General features: G+C 40.1%; 1 protein-coding gene across 1 annotated transcript in view; it reads left to right on the top strand.

The window, feature by feature from the left end:
* Positions 1–14,141, top strand: part of LOC149411842 (uncharacterized) — an 86,228-nt gene that overhangs the window by 68,846 nt on the left and 3,241 nt on the right. Inside the window, exons 66-69 of the mRNA XM_089646474.1 lie at positions 2,545–2,681; positions 4,329–4,440; positions 5,796–5,927; positions 6,223–6,398. Coding sequence (XP_089502600.1) covers positions 2,545–2,681; positions 4,329–4,440; positions 5,796–5,927; positions 6,223–6,398 — 557 coding nt within the window. The remainder of the gene's footprint in view (positions 1–2,544; positions 2,682–4,328; positions 4,441–5,795; positions 5,928–6,222; positions 6,399–14,141) is intronic.

Below are 14,141 nucleotides of genomic sequence, written 5' to 3' on the forward strand. Positions count from 1 at the left end.
GGTTCAGTGGCGAGCTAATTAACCTAGTTATCTGTAAAAAAATTGCACACAAAAACTATAAAGAATCGAACTCTCTTATCGACTATAAGATATTTCACAACTATAGAACTCAATGTAAAAAACTATCAAGAAATTCATATTTCAATTATATAAATGGAATCGAAAACTCTATACCTTCTAATATACAAAACTTTTTCACTCACGTTAACTCTCTTAGAAAAAACAAACAAGGTTTACCCCTTTCAATGCACTTCAAAGAAAAGAGTAGTACTGACATGAATGTAAAAGTTAACTATTTTGCTGATTATTTTAAAAGCGTCTATGACGAAGATATCCCAGTCAATTATATACCACCTTCGTCGCTTAGCGAGAGCATACATATCCCTGCCATACACATCAACATAAACGACGTTATAAGTAAAATCAAATCCTTAGACAAAAACAAAAAGGCTGGACCTGATAATGTACATCCCAATATCCTGATAAATTGCATTACTTCACTGGCTGAGCCGATTTTTCTATTGTTTAATCAATCCCTTGACACAGGGTGCTTCCCTGATATTTGGAAACGTTGTTATCTAACTCCTATATTTAAAAAGGGTAATAAAAGTGATGTTACTAACTATAGACCAATATGTAAGCTATCTGTAATTCCTAAACTTTTTGAAAAACTATTACTTGATAAAATTTCACCATGTATTAACCATCTCATTGTTCCGAATCAACACGGATTTTTGTCAGGTAGATCAACTCTGACTAATCTCTCGTTATATGAAAACTATATATCAAACGCATTAGCTAACAGAACTCAAGTCGATTCCATATATACGGACTTTATCAAGGCCTTTGACAAAGTATGCCATAAAATTCTCCTGATCAAACTACGTAAGCTCGGTATTGACGGAAAACTTTTAGAATGGTTTGCTAGCTATCTAACTAATAGAGTTTTACTTGTAAAAATCAATTTGTTCATTTCCAATCAATTTATAGCTACCAGTGGTGTACCACAGGGGTCTCATTTAGGCCCAATATTATTTTTACTGTTCATAAATGATATTGTAAATATATTAGATGAAGATATTAATACGTTACTTTTCGCGGATGATTTAAAAATATTTAAAATAATCAAAAGCGCTGAAGATTTTATCTGTCTACAAAATAATTTGAACAGGTTAATTAATTGGTGCTCTCTTAACAAACTTCATCTGAACATAAATAAATGTTATTCAATTAAATTTTACAGAATAAATCAACCAATTATTAATTCATATAAACTCAATAACTCAATCCTTACCTCTGTTGAAGAAATTAATGACCTGGGGATAACTTTCGACTCTAAATTAAACTTTATATCGCATATAAATAATATTAATAATAAAGGAATGAAAATGCTAGGCTTCATTCTTCGAAATTCCAAAGGTTTCAAGAATATTTCAACATTAAAATTTTTGTATACATCCCTGGTTCGTAGTCAAGTCGAATATAACTCCTCGATCTGGACCCCCCACTACAAATTACATTCAGATTCAATCGAAAAAATTCAACATAAATTCCTAAGACACATTAATTTTAAACTCGGTATTCCCATTGAAAATATAAATTATAATTACTTGATGAAAAATCTAAATTTATTAAAACTCTCAGATCGAAGAATTATATCCGACTTAATATTTATGTTCAAAATTGTAAATGGTAGTATAGACAGTCCTGATTTAATTAACCTCATTGAATATCATATACCCACGAGAGCTACTCGTTCTAAAATTTTGTTTAAATGCAACAATATCAGGACTGAGTATTCCAAACACTCGCTTATACCTAGGTTGCATGAAGTTAGTAATAGATACGCAGATGTGGCAGATCTATTTAACTGCACGCAAGGTAGGTACAAGAGGGCTATGCTATCAAATCTTTTCAATCAATATTAATTAAATCTAATTCTACCTTATTTGCACTATAGAAACTTATGTACTTGTATCTCTTGTTTACTTACTCTCTAATGTCATTTCACATTCAAATGCCACATATATTTGTAATTCTTTTTTAAAAATATTTCTACGATTTTAACTGTGACATGTTATCATTGTTTATGGTATATTTATACCGTTGATATTAAATAAAAATAAATAAATATCACTATCCTAACACTGCCAACCTACAGAAAGAATTAAGGGGAATTCCCTAGGCATAACTTTTGAATTTCTCTCAACTGAGTTGTCATGATTAAAATGGGGTTCCAAGTTGCAACCTGTCATATTTATTTTGAAAATGGGAGAAATTTCCAAAAGTTCAGTTCGATCGAGATTTCTGGTAAGATTCGAGGGCCCCCTGAGCTAGAGGGCCCCGGGGCACTGCCCCGCGTAGCCCCTAGGTAGCTACGCCGCTGCATAACACCTCAAAAACAAATAACAAAAATACTTTTGGCCGTGAAAATCTTAAATCATATTTACACATTGTTATTGTGTTTAAACAATATTATTTTAATCAGTACTAAATGTGTCTTATTAAAAAATCATAATATTTATAATATTCTCTTACATTCAGAATCCAAGAATGCAACAAACTACACATCCGATGCCTTTGAGGCCCTGAGCCACGCCTCCCATCTCACCTTCCGGCCGGGGGTGTCCAAGACATTTTTCCTCTTCCCCTGCGTCAAGTGTGACATATTATCAATGAAGGTAAATGACAAAACTACTAAACAATATGGTAACATTGTCGCCGTAGATTTCAAGAGAGACAAGCCACAAAATCATAAATCTGAGAAAACGGCGCACAAAGATTTTTGGTGACAAAAAATGAATTTATTTTTATTTTTCACAAACATATAGAACGGTAAAACTTTGAATATAGATACTTTGTGATGTTATCTTTTTATTATTTTGATTGAATAAGTACAAAAAATATTGTTTTAGAAGTTACGGATGTTATATCTCTAGACCACTGAATATTGTACTGAGCAGATGTTCAAAGATGGCACACTTGTGTTGTAGTCTAAAGAATTACGCCTCTTTTCCCTGTTGACCACCGAGAATTTGTGGACTAAGCACTAACATTTTGTGGAGATGTATTATATACATAGAATCGGATGTATTATTAATATTCTAGGGTATTTGGTAGATCTGTATAGGTTTAAGTGATATGCACAAAAACAAGTATCTTAGCAATTATCAGTCAAGACTGAGGGCAATTAACCCGACAGCTGGAATGAAGCAGGACGGCAAACAAGCCGAATACTTCTTCAGACAGCAGTTTGGGGTGATCTACCCCACAAGGAAGGAATGGGACACGGTTCCAGGTCCTACCTCCAAACAGGAACTAATCTGGTTCACAGATGGGACCAAGATGGAGGAGGGAACAGGGGCCGGATTCTGTGTGCAGGGATCCAAGAGGGAACTTAGTATACCTCTAGGAGCACACTGTACTGTGTTTCAAGCTGAGATGGAAGCCATCTTGGCCTGCGCACAGGAGAATATATGTATCGGGTACAGGAATAAGAATATGTTCTGATAGCCAGGCAGCCCTAATGGTACTGGGGAGTAACCGATGCGACTTCAGACTGGTGATGGAATGCAAGACTGTTCTTACAGAACTCGCTACCATCAATAAAATAACCCTAACCTGGGTACCAGGACATAAAGGTATTGAGGGCAACGAGCGGGCTGATGAAATAGCAAGGAAAGGGGCAAAAGCACCACTTGTAGGATCCGAGCCGGCCGTAGGAGTAGTAGCTTGCCACACAAAATTACATATTGATAGGTGGGTCGAAAAACGGGAGAGGGCACCTGGAATAAGACAATCTAAAATACTCATAAAAGGACCAGACCCTAGACTGCCTAGATGATCCAAGAAACTACTCTATATGGACAGAAACTTGCTGAGGGAACTGGTAGGACTACTAACGGTACACTGCCATTTCAGGAGACACATGCAGATATTGGGAGTGTAAAACACCAATAGATGCAGAAAATGTGAAGAGGATGAAGAGATTCCAATTCACCTATGGTGCCAATGTCCTGCCCTTGTGGGAACTAGGCTCAGATATCTGGGGAGACATACAGTAGAACCAGAAGACATAGCCACATACCCAATGACAACCCTGGTGAACTTTACTAAAGGGACTGGGTTGTCGTTAAAGGATTTAGGTAAAATGGGAGATAGCACAATGGGCTTATGGGCTAAGTGCTCACGGGAACTATGTGTAAACCGTCTCAGTCCTTTAAAAAAAAAAAAAATGACCAGTCGATGTAAATGTATGGGTTTGTGATTTATTGTGATAATAGTCATAATCTTAGGTAATTTATTAATCCGAATGGTTATTATTTCAGTTGGACTATTCAGTGGTACACCAGGTCCTTATGGACTCATCAGTAACGCTTCACATCGTCATGAACAGTGAATTTACCATGACCAAGAAGAGGGTGGCCAAAACGCTTTATGGTAAGTTTCAAATCCTCTTTTCCTCTCAAGTTCCTTTTAAAATTATGCCATTTGAAAGTCAGAATAAATCCATCTTGACAAATAGCTATTCACTTCCTTGCTTCTAACCCTTAATATTCATCTCAAATATAAATTTCAGAAATATGTCCTATTTTTCTTTCGCATCTCTTTAGGTCAGTCATACTCAATCTGCGGCCCACCAAGCTATTTTGTGCGGCCCTCAATACATTTAATATCAGGAACATGGTTTACAAAATCTGGCATTCTATATCAGGTTAATTTGAGATTAATTGCGACTTTGACGTACAGACATTGAAACCCGAAGAGGATAGTCGTTGTCGTGTCAACATCAGATCTGGTATAAGAGTGTTGCTACTGCACACGCTAGATCTATCTCCAAAAAACAAAGATTTGACAGACAAATATGCGCGCAAATAATTTTGCTCGTGGCAGCACATAAATTTTTGACAGCTCCAAAGTTAAATGCGTCACAGTAGCCAAAAATCAGTGTTGCCAACGAAGGCGATTTATCGCCATTTAGGCTACTCAGAACGAGATTCGGCGACGAAAAAGTCTAAAAGGCGACTGGTCGCCCATGGTCGCCTATTAGGCTACTTCAGAGACAAGTTATTTAAATCAGCCAAATCACAAATAATAATTTTAAAAAAAAAACAAAACATAACAAAAACCTCTTGAACAAAAATACACTAATGCCGTCTGAAGTTGTCGGTTAATTTTGACCAATTTATGACATTCCATTTTGACGTTGGAAACCGGAAAATTGTGAGGAATTTTTTGAAATGGAATTCTGTAGTTACCCCCCTCCCCCCATGGATTTCGAAAAATTGTTGTGGGGAATCACATATGATGTTTTTGGCTGTGCGGAATTTTTTTCAATATTTTGTGGGGAGCACTCATTTTGAATTTTTTTGTGGGGAATTATATTTACTGAAATTCTCTAACAATTCCCCCCCCCCCCATGGATTTCGAATAATAACTGAAATTCGGCTACATTAGGCTACTTAATGTTTGAAAAACGGCGACATTAGGCCAAGATCCGTTGGCAACACTGACCAGTATAGTGTTGCGGCCCGCGTAGCTTTACAAACATGTGAATGTGGCCCGCAGAAGAAAAAGGTTGAGTATCATTGCTTTAGGTCATTACTCCATCACTACTGTGGTCTTACAGATGGCTCTTTTCCTTCTCAAGTACAATAGACTGATGCACTAACAACAATGTGTCTCTGATAGATTCCTCATTCATGACTTTTTACTGCCATTTCAACATTGAAGAAAGTACTTAACCAAAAGTGTCTTAACACTACCATTGCCTTATAAGTCTCTCCTCCTTCCAGGTATTGACAACACATTGGCCTATACAGTGAAGGACACGAGGGAGATGGTGGGAGATGCGGAACTGAGGCAGCAAGTGAGGCTGCCCAAGGTCCAGCTTGGATTCTGTGCCTCTCTCGCCATGGAGACTAACGGTATAAAAATAAATATGTTATTGAAAATTATTGCGGTTCACTTTTATCAGGCCTTCTTAAAAATTTCTTGACAAAATATCAGTTGCTATTTTGAAAGTTTAAATATTTCATTATAGGTAGGTACTTCGTACATCGCTCGTCTGAATTTTTCACATGAGTTCAAATTTTGAAAAGACATTTAAATTTGAGTTCATTGAACCAGATTTCATGCAGGACTATCGCAACGCACAGATCACCGAAATTAGTATTATATTAATGATAATACTGATGATATTAACGCACCCCTTGATTCCAGGCACAATATTCGCGGGAAGCAAGCTGCGCGTGACAGAGGTGGGCGGGGGTCGGCGCGCTGCCACCGTGCTCGCCAGTCGCGTGTCGCGCACCTCCCGCCCCTGCGCTCGCGCCAAGTGCGAGTGCCACTCCTCGCGCCTGCGCTGCACAGCATGCCCTAGACACCTGCCCAGAAACGTAAGTAGCATACTGCATACTGTTCCATCACAAAACAGAACATGAAAAGTGAAAAAAGGAACAAGGCAACTACACACCTAAAGTAATGGAAACTAACCTACCCCAACCTTACTTTATCACTTGTCTGAAACCACACGTTTCTTTTCTGAACAGATAATCAATTTGATGGTTCTGTCCAAAGCGTAGGAGTCGATATATCAGCTTGCTTTCAACTCGGAGTGAATCACACTTCTAAGATTTTTTTATTCAGTGGCTTCCGGTGACGTTATTATATAGTCAAACAGTTATTTATTTATTTATTTATACATTTTAGGAAAAGTTGACAGCAAATCTTTAATTATACAATGATACAATAATAATATAGTTAATTATGCCAATCATGAACTTTCCACTGATGAATAGTGGTAAGGTATACAATGTTGTAATCGACCAGCTAGGTCTTTTACATAGACTGTAAGATAGGGGGCCGGTCAGTCCGTAGTAGCCGCTAGGTCCGGGTAGAAATCTGCTTTACCCTTGCTCGGGTCGGTAAAGGAATCTACTTTTATCCTTGCTCCGGTCGTTACAGGAATCTGCTTTTATCCTTGCTCCGGTCTGTACAGGAATCTTCTTTATCCTTGCTCAGTTCGGGGCCGGAATCTGCTTTATCCTCGGTGCGGGAGGAAGCAGGCAGGGGCAGAAATCCAGGGGGGAGCCAAGTCAAAGAAGTATCCAAGTTGAGATCCAGAGAGAGCAGTCAGGAAGAGCAGAGTAGAGTAGCTGGTGGCGGTCCAAGGCAGAGAGCGCGAGCTGAAGGCTGGCGCGCCGTATTTATTGTGCAATCCCCCTCTCCCGACTTTGGGGAGGGCGGGGTCGACGCGCTGGCTTCATTCGCGGGTTGTTGATGATCCGCGGGCTATGACGTCCGCTAAGATTTAATTAGCGGAGGTCACAACCTTTAGAACTACTCTACTCTTTATGCTCTTTTAATCGATCCTAACCACTTCTCTCTAGCATTTTTATTTATTAATCAGTTGTACATAATTCATTCAGTGTGGGGGTCCCCGGCCCAACATATTCAGGGGAAATCGTAATTAATTTTCTTATATTTAATTTTACACAAATTCTTATTATCTAGTTATGTTAAGGAGAGTCCGGCTGTTTTATCAATGTCTTTTATTTTGTAATATCTACGGCCGAACTCTCTCAAACTTAGTCTAAATATTTCAATACATAGTCAATTCAAACTATTTCCCCGTACAGCGTTGCTTAGGGGCGCGTTGATTGGTCCCGGGCGGTCGCCTGGGCCGGCCGGGCGCTTGCGGTGAGGGGAAGCGATGCGGGGGCGAGCGGGACTCGAGGTATCGAAGCCCCACGTAAGTTCTAATACCGCGCTTACGCTCGCCGCTTCGACCATTACGAAATGACGGCCGCCGGGAACGGTACACACCGTCCGGTACAAATGTCATAGAGATGTTCTCTTAAATTAATTTCTTGTTTAGTTAGAAAATATTAAAATAAAGGAGGGTGGGGTGGAGGAGGGGGAAATATAGGATAAGGATTAAGAGGCAAAGGACGGGAATATATAGGAATTGAACTTCTAGTTTGAGTTTTGTTGATTATTGAGTTTTTTTTTTATGTCGCGTAAAGTCGAGTTAAAAATGTCAATATGGTAATAATTTAAGTTAAATGAATGTGTAGATCTGTAGATAAATGAGTTTTGTTTGGAATTGGTCTTACAACGAGGGAGATTAAAAGTAAGCGACTGTCTGAAGTTGCGATTGGGAACATGGAATAATAGGCGTTGAAGAAGATCAGGACTATCGATTAAATAGTGTGTAATTTTAAATAACAGTACCGAATCTGCTTTATTTCTTCGGAAAGTTAACGTCTGTATATTGAAGAACTTTGCAGAGTCTTCATTACTAATATGAGATCGAAAAGAGCGGAAATTAAGGTACCTTCAAAATCTATTTTGAACACTTTCCATTCTATTTTTATGTGTTGCATAGCCTGGGTTCCACACTTGTGATGCGTATTCAAGGATACTACGAACGTATGAGAAATACAGTGTTTTGAAAGTAGTAATATCTTTGAATTGTTTACAGGAACGGATTATGAAACCCAGCATAGAAGATGAGTTAGTGACTACGTGGTTAATATTTTTATTGAAATTCAGTTTACTATCAAGTATAACCCCAAGGTCCTTAATTTCTGATTTGGTAGATAGAGGTTGATGATTAATTGAGTATTCGTGTATAAATATGTTTTTGTTTCTAGTAAAGCGTACGATGAAGCATTTGGATATATTTAATTCCAGACAATGGGCATTAACATACGCGTTTAAACGTTGTAAATCCTTTTGCAGCTTGATAGGTGAGAAGATTTTCATTTCATCTGCAAATAGGATGGTCTGCGAGTATAAAAAGCAGTGACCAATATCATTGATATATATATTAAATAGTAATGGTCCTAACAGGCTGCCTTGAGGAACTCCCGATGTAACAGCAACAGAGTCGGATTTAAATCCAGCAACAACTACTGTTTGACTACGGTTGGAGATATAAGAAGAGAGCCAACGATAAAGATTGCCGTGAATACCAATCTTTTAAAGCTTGTTCAACAAGGTTGAGTGATCGACCTTGTCAAACGCCTTACTATAGTCGGTATAGACAGTGTCCACTTGTATTCTGTTATCCAAATTATCCTGCAGGTACTCTGTGAAGGTTAAAAGATTCGTGGTTGTAGATTTACCACTAATGAAACCGTGTTGGGTCGTATTCAGGCTGGGCTTAAGAGTAGAATATAGTTGGTCATAGACTATTTTTTCAAAAATTTTGTTAAATATACAAAGTTTGGAGATTGGCCTGTAGTTTTGAACGTCTGTTTTTTTTTACCATTTTTGAAGATAGGATACACATAAGCAGATTTCCATATAACAGGGACAGTGCAATCGGTTAGGGAACGATTGAAAATTAAAGAAAGGGGTAAGGATAGATTGTGTGCACATTGTTTGATAAAGATTGAAGGTATTTCGTTAGGACCGGCACCTTTGCGAGTATCAATTTCCTTAAGGTATTTTAAGACAATTTCTCGTGTCACCTCAATATTGTTTATATTGGATGTATGGTTCCTGACGTCAGTTGGATAAAGGGTAAGTGGATCGGAGGGTTTACTGAAAACTGAACTGAAATATTTTGAAAATAAATTTGCAATTTCCGTTCCATTATTGGCTTTCAGCTCTCCAAAATACATGCATTTTGGGACACCTTGGGATGCGTTAGAAGATTTGACGTGGCTCCAGAAGTTTTTAGGGTTTGAGGATATATTGTTTTCGATATTACTCAAAAAACAGGATTTGCTTTTCCGACATAAGTCTTTGTGTCGTTTACGAAGCACAGAAAATGCGTCACAGTCAGCCTGGTTCTTGTGTTTTTTATATTTGCTAAAATATTTTGATTTTTCCTTAGTTACCTTAATAATTATAATTAGGGGTATGTAAATTTCGTTTTTACGAAATAGATGCGATAAAAGCGAAATCTGCATTTTATTTGCGATAAAAGCGAAATTTGAAAATTAAATACTTTCGCACCTTTTTACGTTACGTGCTTTCAAATGTTGATCAGACGCGCTAACAATTATTACAACTCTGTTCAAAACAGAAAGAGATGGCACGAGTTGTTGCGTAGATGAGGAGCGAGCGTATTGCGGGATAGTGTTTTGGTAGGCGAAATAGGCGAAATCGAGTCAATCGCGCCTTTAAATTCGAGTTCAGGTTTGCTGCTTAGCTAAGAAGTAGTGCAGATTGCAGCATCGTGTTTTGGTAGGCGCAAGTCAATCGCGCCTTAAAATTCGACTTCAGGTTTGCTGCTTAGCTAAGAAGTAGTGCAGATTGCAGCATCGTGTTTTGGTAGGCGCAAGTCAATCGCGCCTTAAAATTCGACTTCAGGTTTGCTGCTTAGCTAAGAAGTAGTGCAGATTGCAGCATCGTGTTTTGGTAGGCGCAAGTCAATCGCGCCTTAAAATTCGACTTCAGGTTTGCTGCTTAGCTAAGAAGTAGTGCAGATTGCAGCATCGTGTTTTGGTAGGCGCAAGTCAATCGCGCCTTAAAATTCGACTTCAGGTTTGCTGCTTAGCTAAGAAGTAGTGCAGATTGCAGCATCGTGTTTTGGTAGGCGCAAGTCAATCGCGCCTTAAAATTCGACTTCAGGTTTGCTGCTTAGCTAAGAAGTAGTGCAGATTGCAGCATCGTGTTTTGGTAGGCGCAAGTCAATCGCGCCTTAAAATTCGACTTCAGGTTTGCTGCTTAGCTAAGAAGTAGTGCAGATTGCAGCATCGTGTTTTGGTAGGCGCAAGTCAATCGCGCCTTAAAATTCGACTTCAGGTTTGCTGCTTAGCTAAGAAGTAGTGCAGATTGCAGCATCGTGTTTTGATAGGCGCGAGCGATTTCGCCTTAAAATTCGAGTTCAGGTTTGCTGCTTAGCTAAGAAGTAGTGCAGATTGCAGCATCGTGTTTTGGTAGGCGCGAGCGATTTCGCCTTAAAATTCGAGTTCAGGTTTGCTGCTTAGCTAAGAAGTAGTGCAGATTGCAGCATCGTGTTTTGGTAGGCGCGAGCAATTTCGCCTTTAAATTCGAGTTCAGGTTTGCTGCTTAGCTAAGAAGTAGTGCAGATTGCAGCATCGTGTTTTGGTAGGCGCAAGTCAATCGCGCCTTAAAATTCGACTTCAGGTTTGCTGCTTAGCTAAGAAGTAGTGCAGATTGCAGCATCGTGTTTTGGTAGGCGCGAGCGATTTCGCCTTAAAATTCGAGTTCAGGTTTGCTGCTTAGCTAAGAAGTAGTGCAGATTGCAGCATCGTGTTTTGGTAGGCGCGAGCAATTTCGCCTTTAAATTCGAGTTCAGGTTTGCTGCTTAGCTAAGAAGTAGTGCAGATTGCAGCATCGTGTTTTGGTAGGCGCAAGTCAATCGCGCCCTAAAATTCGACTTCAGGTTTGCTGCTTAGCTAAGAAGAAGTGCAGATTGCAGCATCGTGTTTTGGTAGGCGCGAGCAATTTCGCCTTTAAATTCGAGTTCAGGTTTGCTGCTTAGCTAAGAAGTAGTGCAGATTGCAGCATCGTGTTTTGGTAGGCGCGAGCAATTTCGCCTTTAAATTCGAGTTCAGGTTTGCTGCTTAGCTAAGAAGTAGTGCAGATTGCAGCATCGTGTTTTGGTAGGCGCAAGTCAATCGCGCCTTAAAATTCGACTTCAGGTTTGCTGCTTAGCTAAGAAGTAGTGCAGATTGCAGCATCGTGTTTTGGTAGGCGCAAGTCAATCGCGCCTTAAAATTCGACTTCAGGTTTGCTGCTTAGCTAAGAAGTAGTGCAGATTGCAGCATCGTGTTTTGGTAGGCGCAAGTCAATCGCGCCTTAAAATTCGACTTCAGGTTTGCTGCTTAGCTAAGAAGTAGTGCAGATTGCAGCATCGTGTTTTGATAGGCGCGAGCGATTTCGCCTTAAAATTCGAGTTCAGGTTTGCTGCTTAGCTAAGAAGTAGTGCAGATTGCAGCATCGTGTTTTGGTAGGCGCGAGCAATTTCGCCTTTAAATTCGACTTCAGGTTTGCTGCTTAGCTAAGAAGTAGTGCAGATTGCAGCATCGTGTTTTGATAGGCGCGAGCGATTTCGCCTTAAAATTCGAGTTCAGGTTTGCTGCTTAGCTAAGAAGTAGTGCAGATTGCAGCATCGTGTTTTGGTAGGCGCGAACGATTTCGCCTTAAAATTCGAGTTCAGGTTTGCTGCTTAGCTAAGAAGTAGTGCAGATTGCAGCATCGTGTTTTGGTAGGCGCGAGCAATTTCGCCTTTAAATTCGAGTTCAGGTTTGCTGCTTAGCTAAGAAGTAGTGCAGATTGCAGCATCGTGTTTTGGTAGGCGCAAGTCAATCGCGCCTTAAAATTCGACTTCAGGTTTGCTGCTTAGCTAAGAAGTAGTGCAGATTGCAGCATCGTGTTTTGGTAGGCGCGAGCGATTTCGCCTTAAAATTCGAGTTCAGGTTTGCTGCTTAGCTAAGAAGTAGTGCAGATTGCAGCATCGTGTTTTGGTAGGCGCGAGCAATTTCGCCTTTAAATTCGAGTTCAGGTTTGCTGCTTAGCTAAGAAGTAGTGCAGATTGCAGCATCGTGTTTTGGTAGGCGCAAGTCAATCGCGCCTTTAAATTCGACTTCAGGTTTGCTGCTTAGCTAAGAAGTAGTGCAGATTGCAGCATCGTGTTTTGGTAGGCACGAGCAACTTCGCCTTTAAATTCGAGTTCAGGTTTGCTGCTTAGCTAAGAAGTAGTGCAGATTGCAGCATCGTGTTTTGGTAGGCGCAAGTCAATCGCGCCTTAAAATTTGACTTCAGGTTTGCTGCTTAGCTAAGAAGTAGTGCAGATTGCAGCATCGTGTTTTGGTAGGCGCAAGTCAATCGCGCCTTTAAATTCGACTTCAGGTTTGCTGCTTAGCTAAGAAGTAGTGCAGATTGCAGCATCGTGTTTTGGTAGGCGCAAGTCAATCGCGCCTTAAAATTTGACTTCAGGTTTGCTGCTTAGCTAAGAAGTAGTGCAGATTGCAGCATCGTGTTTTGGTAGGCGCAAGTCAATCGCGCCTTTAAATTCGACTTCAGGTTTGCTGCTTAGCTAAGAAGTAGTGCAGATTGCAGCATCGTGTTTTGGTAGGCGCAAGTCAATCGCGCCTTAAAATTCGACTTCAGGTTTGCTGCTTAGCTAAGAAGTAGTGCAGATTGCAGCATCGTGTTTTGGTAGGCGCAAGTCAATCGCGCCTTAAAATTCGACTTCAGGTTTGCTGCTTAGCTAAGAAGTAGTGCAGATTGCAGCATCGTGTTTTGATAGGCGCGAGCGATTTCGCCTTAAAATTCGAGTTCAGGTTTGCTGCTTAGCTAAGAAGTAGTGCAGATTGCAGCATCGTGTTTTGGTAGGCGCGAGCGATTTCGCCTTAAAATTCGAGTTCAGGTTTGCTGCTTAGCTAAGAAGTAGTGCAGATTGCAGCATCGTGTTTTGGTAGGCGCGAGCAATTTCGCCTTTAAATTCGAGTTCAGGTTTGCTGCTTAGCTAAGAAGTAGTGCAGATTGCAGCATCGTGTTTTGGTAGGCGCAAGTCAATCGTGCCTTAAAATTCGACTTCAGGTTTGCTGCTTAGCTAGGAAGTAGTGCAGATTGCAGCATCGTGTTTTGGTAGGCGCGAGCGATTTCGCCTTAAAATTCGAGTTCAGGTTTGCTGCTTAGCTAAGAAGTAGTGCAGATTGCAGCATCGTGTTTTGGTAGGCGCAAGTCAATCGCGCCTTAAAATTCGACTTCAGGTTTGCTGCTTAGCTAAGAAGTAGTGCAGATTGCAGCATCATGTTTTGATAGGCGCGAGCGATTTCGCCTTAAAATTCGAGTTCAGGTTTGCTGCTTAGCTAAGAAGTAGTGCAGATTGCAGCATCGTGTTTTGGTAGGCGCGAGCGATTTCGCCTTAAAATTCGAGTTCAGGTTTGCTGCTTAGCTAAGAAGTAGTGCAGATTGCAGCATCGTGTTTTGGTAGGCGCGAGCAATTTCGCCTTTAAATTCGAGTTCAGGTTTGCTGCTTAGCTAAGAAGTAGTGCAGATTGCAGCATCGTGTTTTGGTAGGCGCAAGTCAATCGCGCCTTAAAATTCGACTTCAGGTTTGCTGCTTAGCTAAGAAGTAGTGCAGATTGCAGCATCGTGTTTTGATAGGCGCGAGCGATTTCGCCTTAAAATTCGAGTTCAGGTTTGCTGCT

This window comes from Hesperophylax consimilis, chromosome 24 (assembly GCF_061612785.1).
Source record: "Hesperophylax consimilis isolate HC1 chromosome 24, BYU_Hcon_1.0, whole genome shotgun sequence".
Lineage (NCBI taxonomy): Eukaryota > Metazoa > Arthropoda > Insecta > Trichoptera > Limnephilidae > Hesperophylax > Hesperophylax consimilis.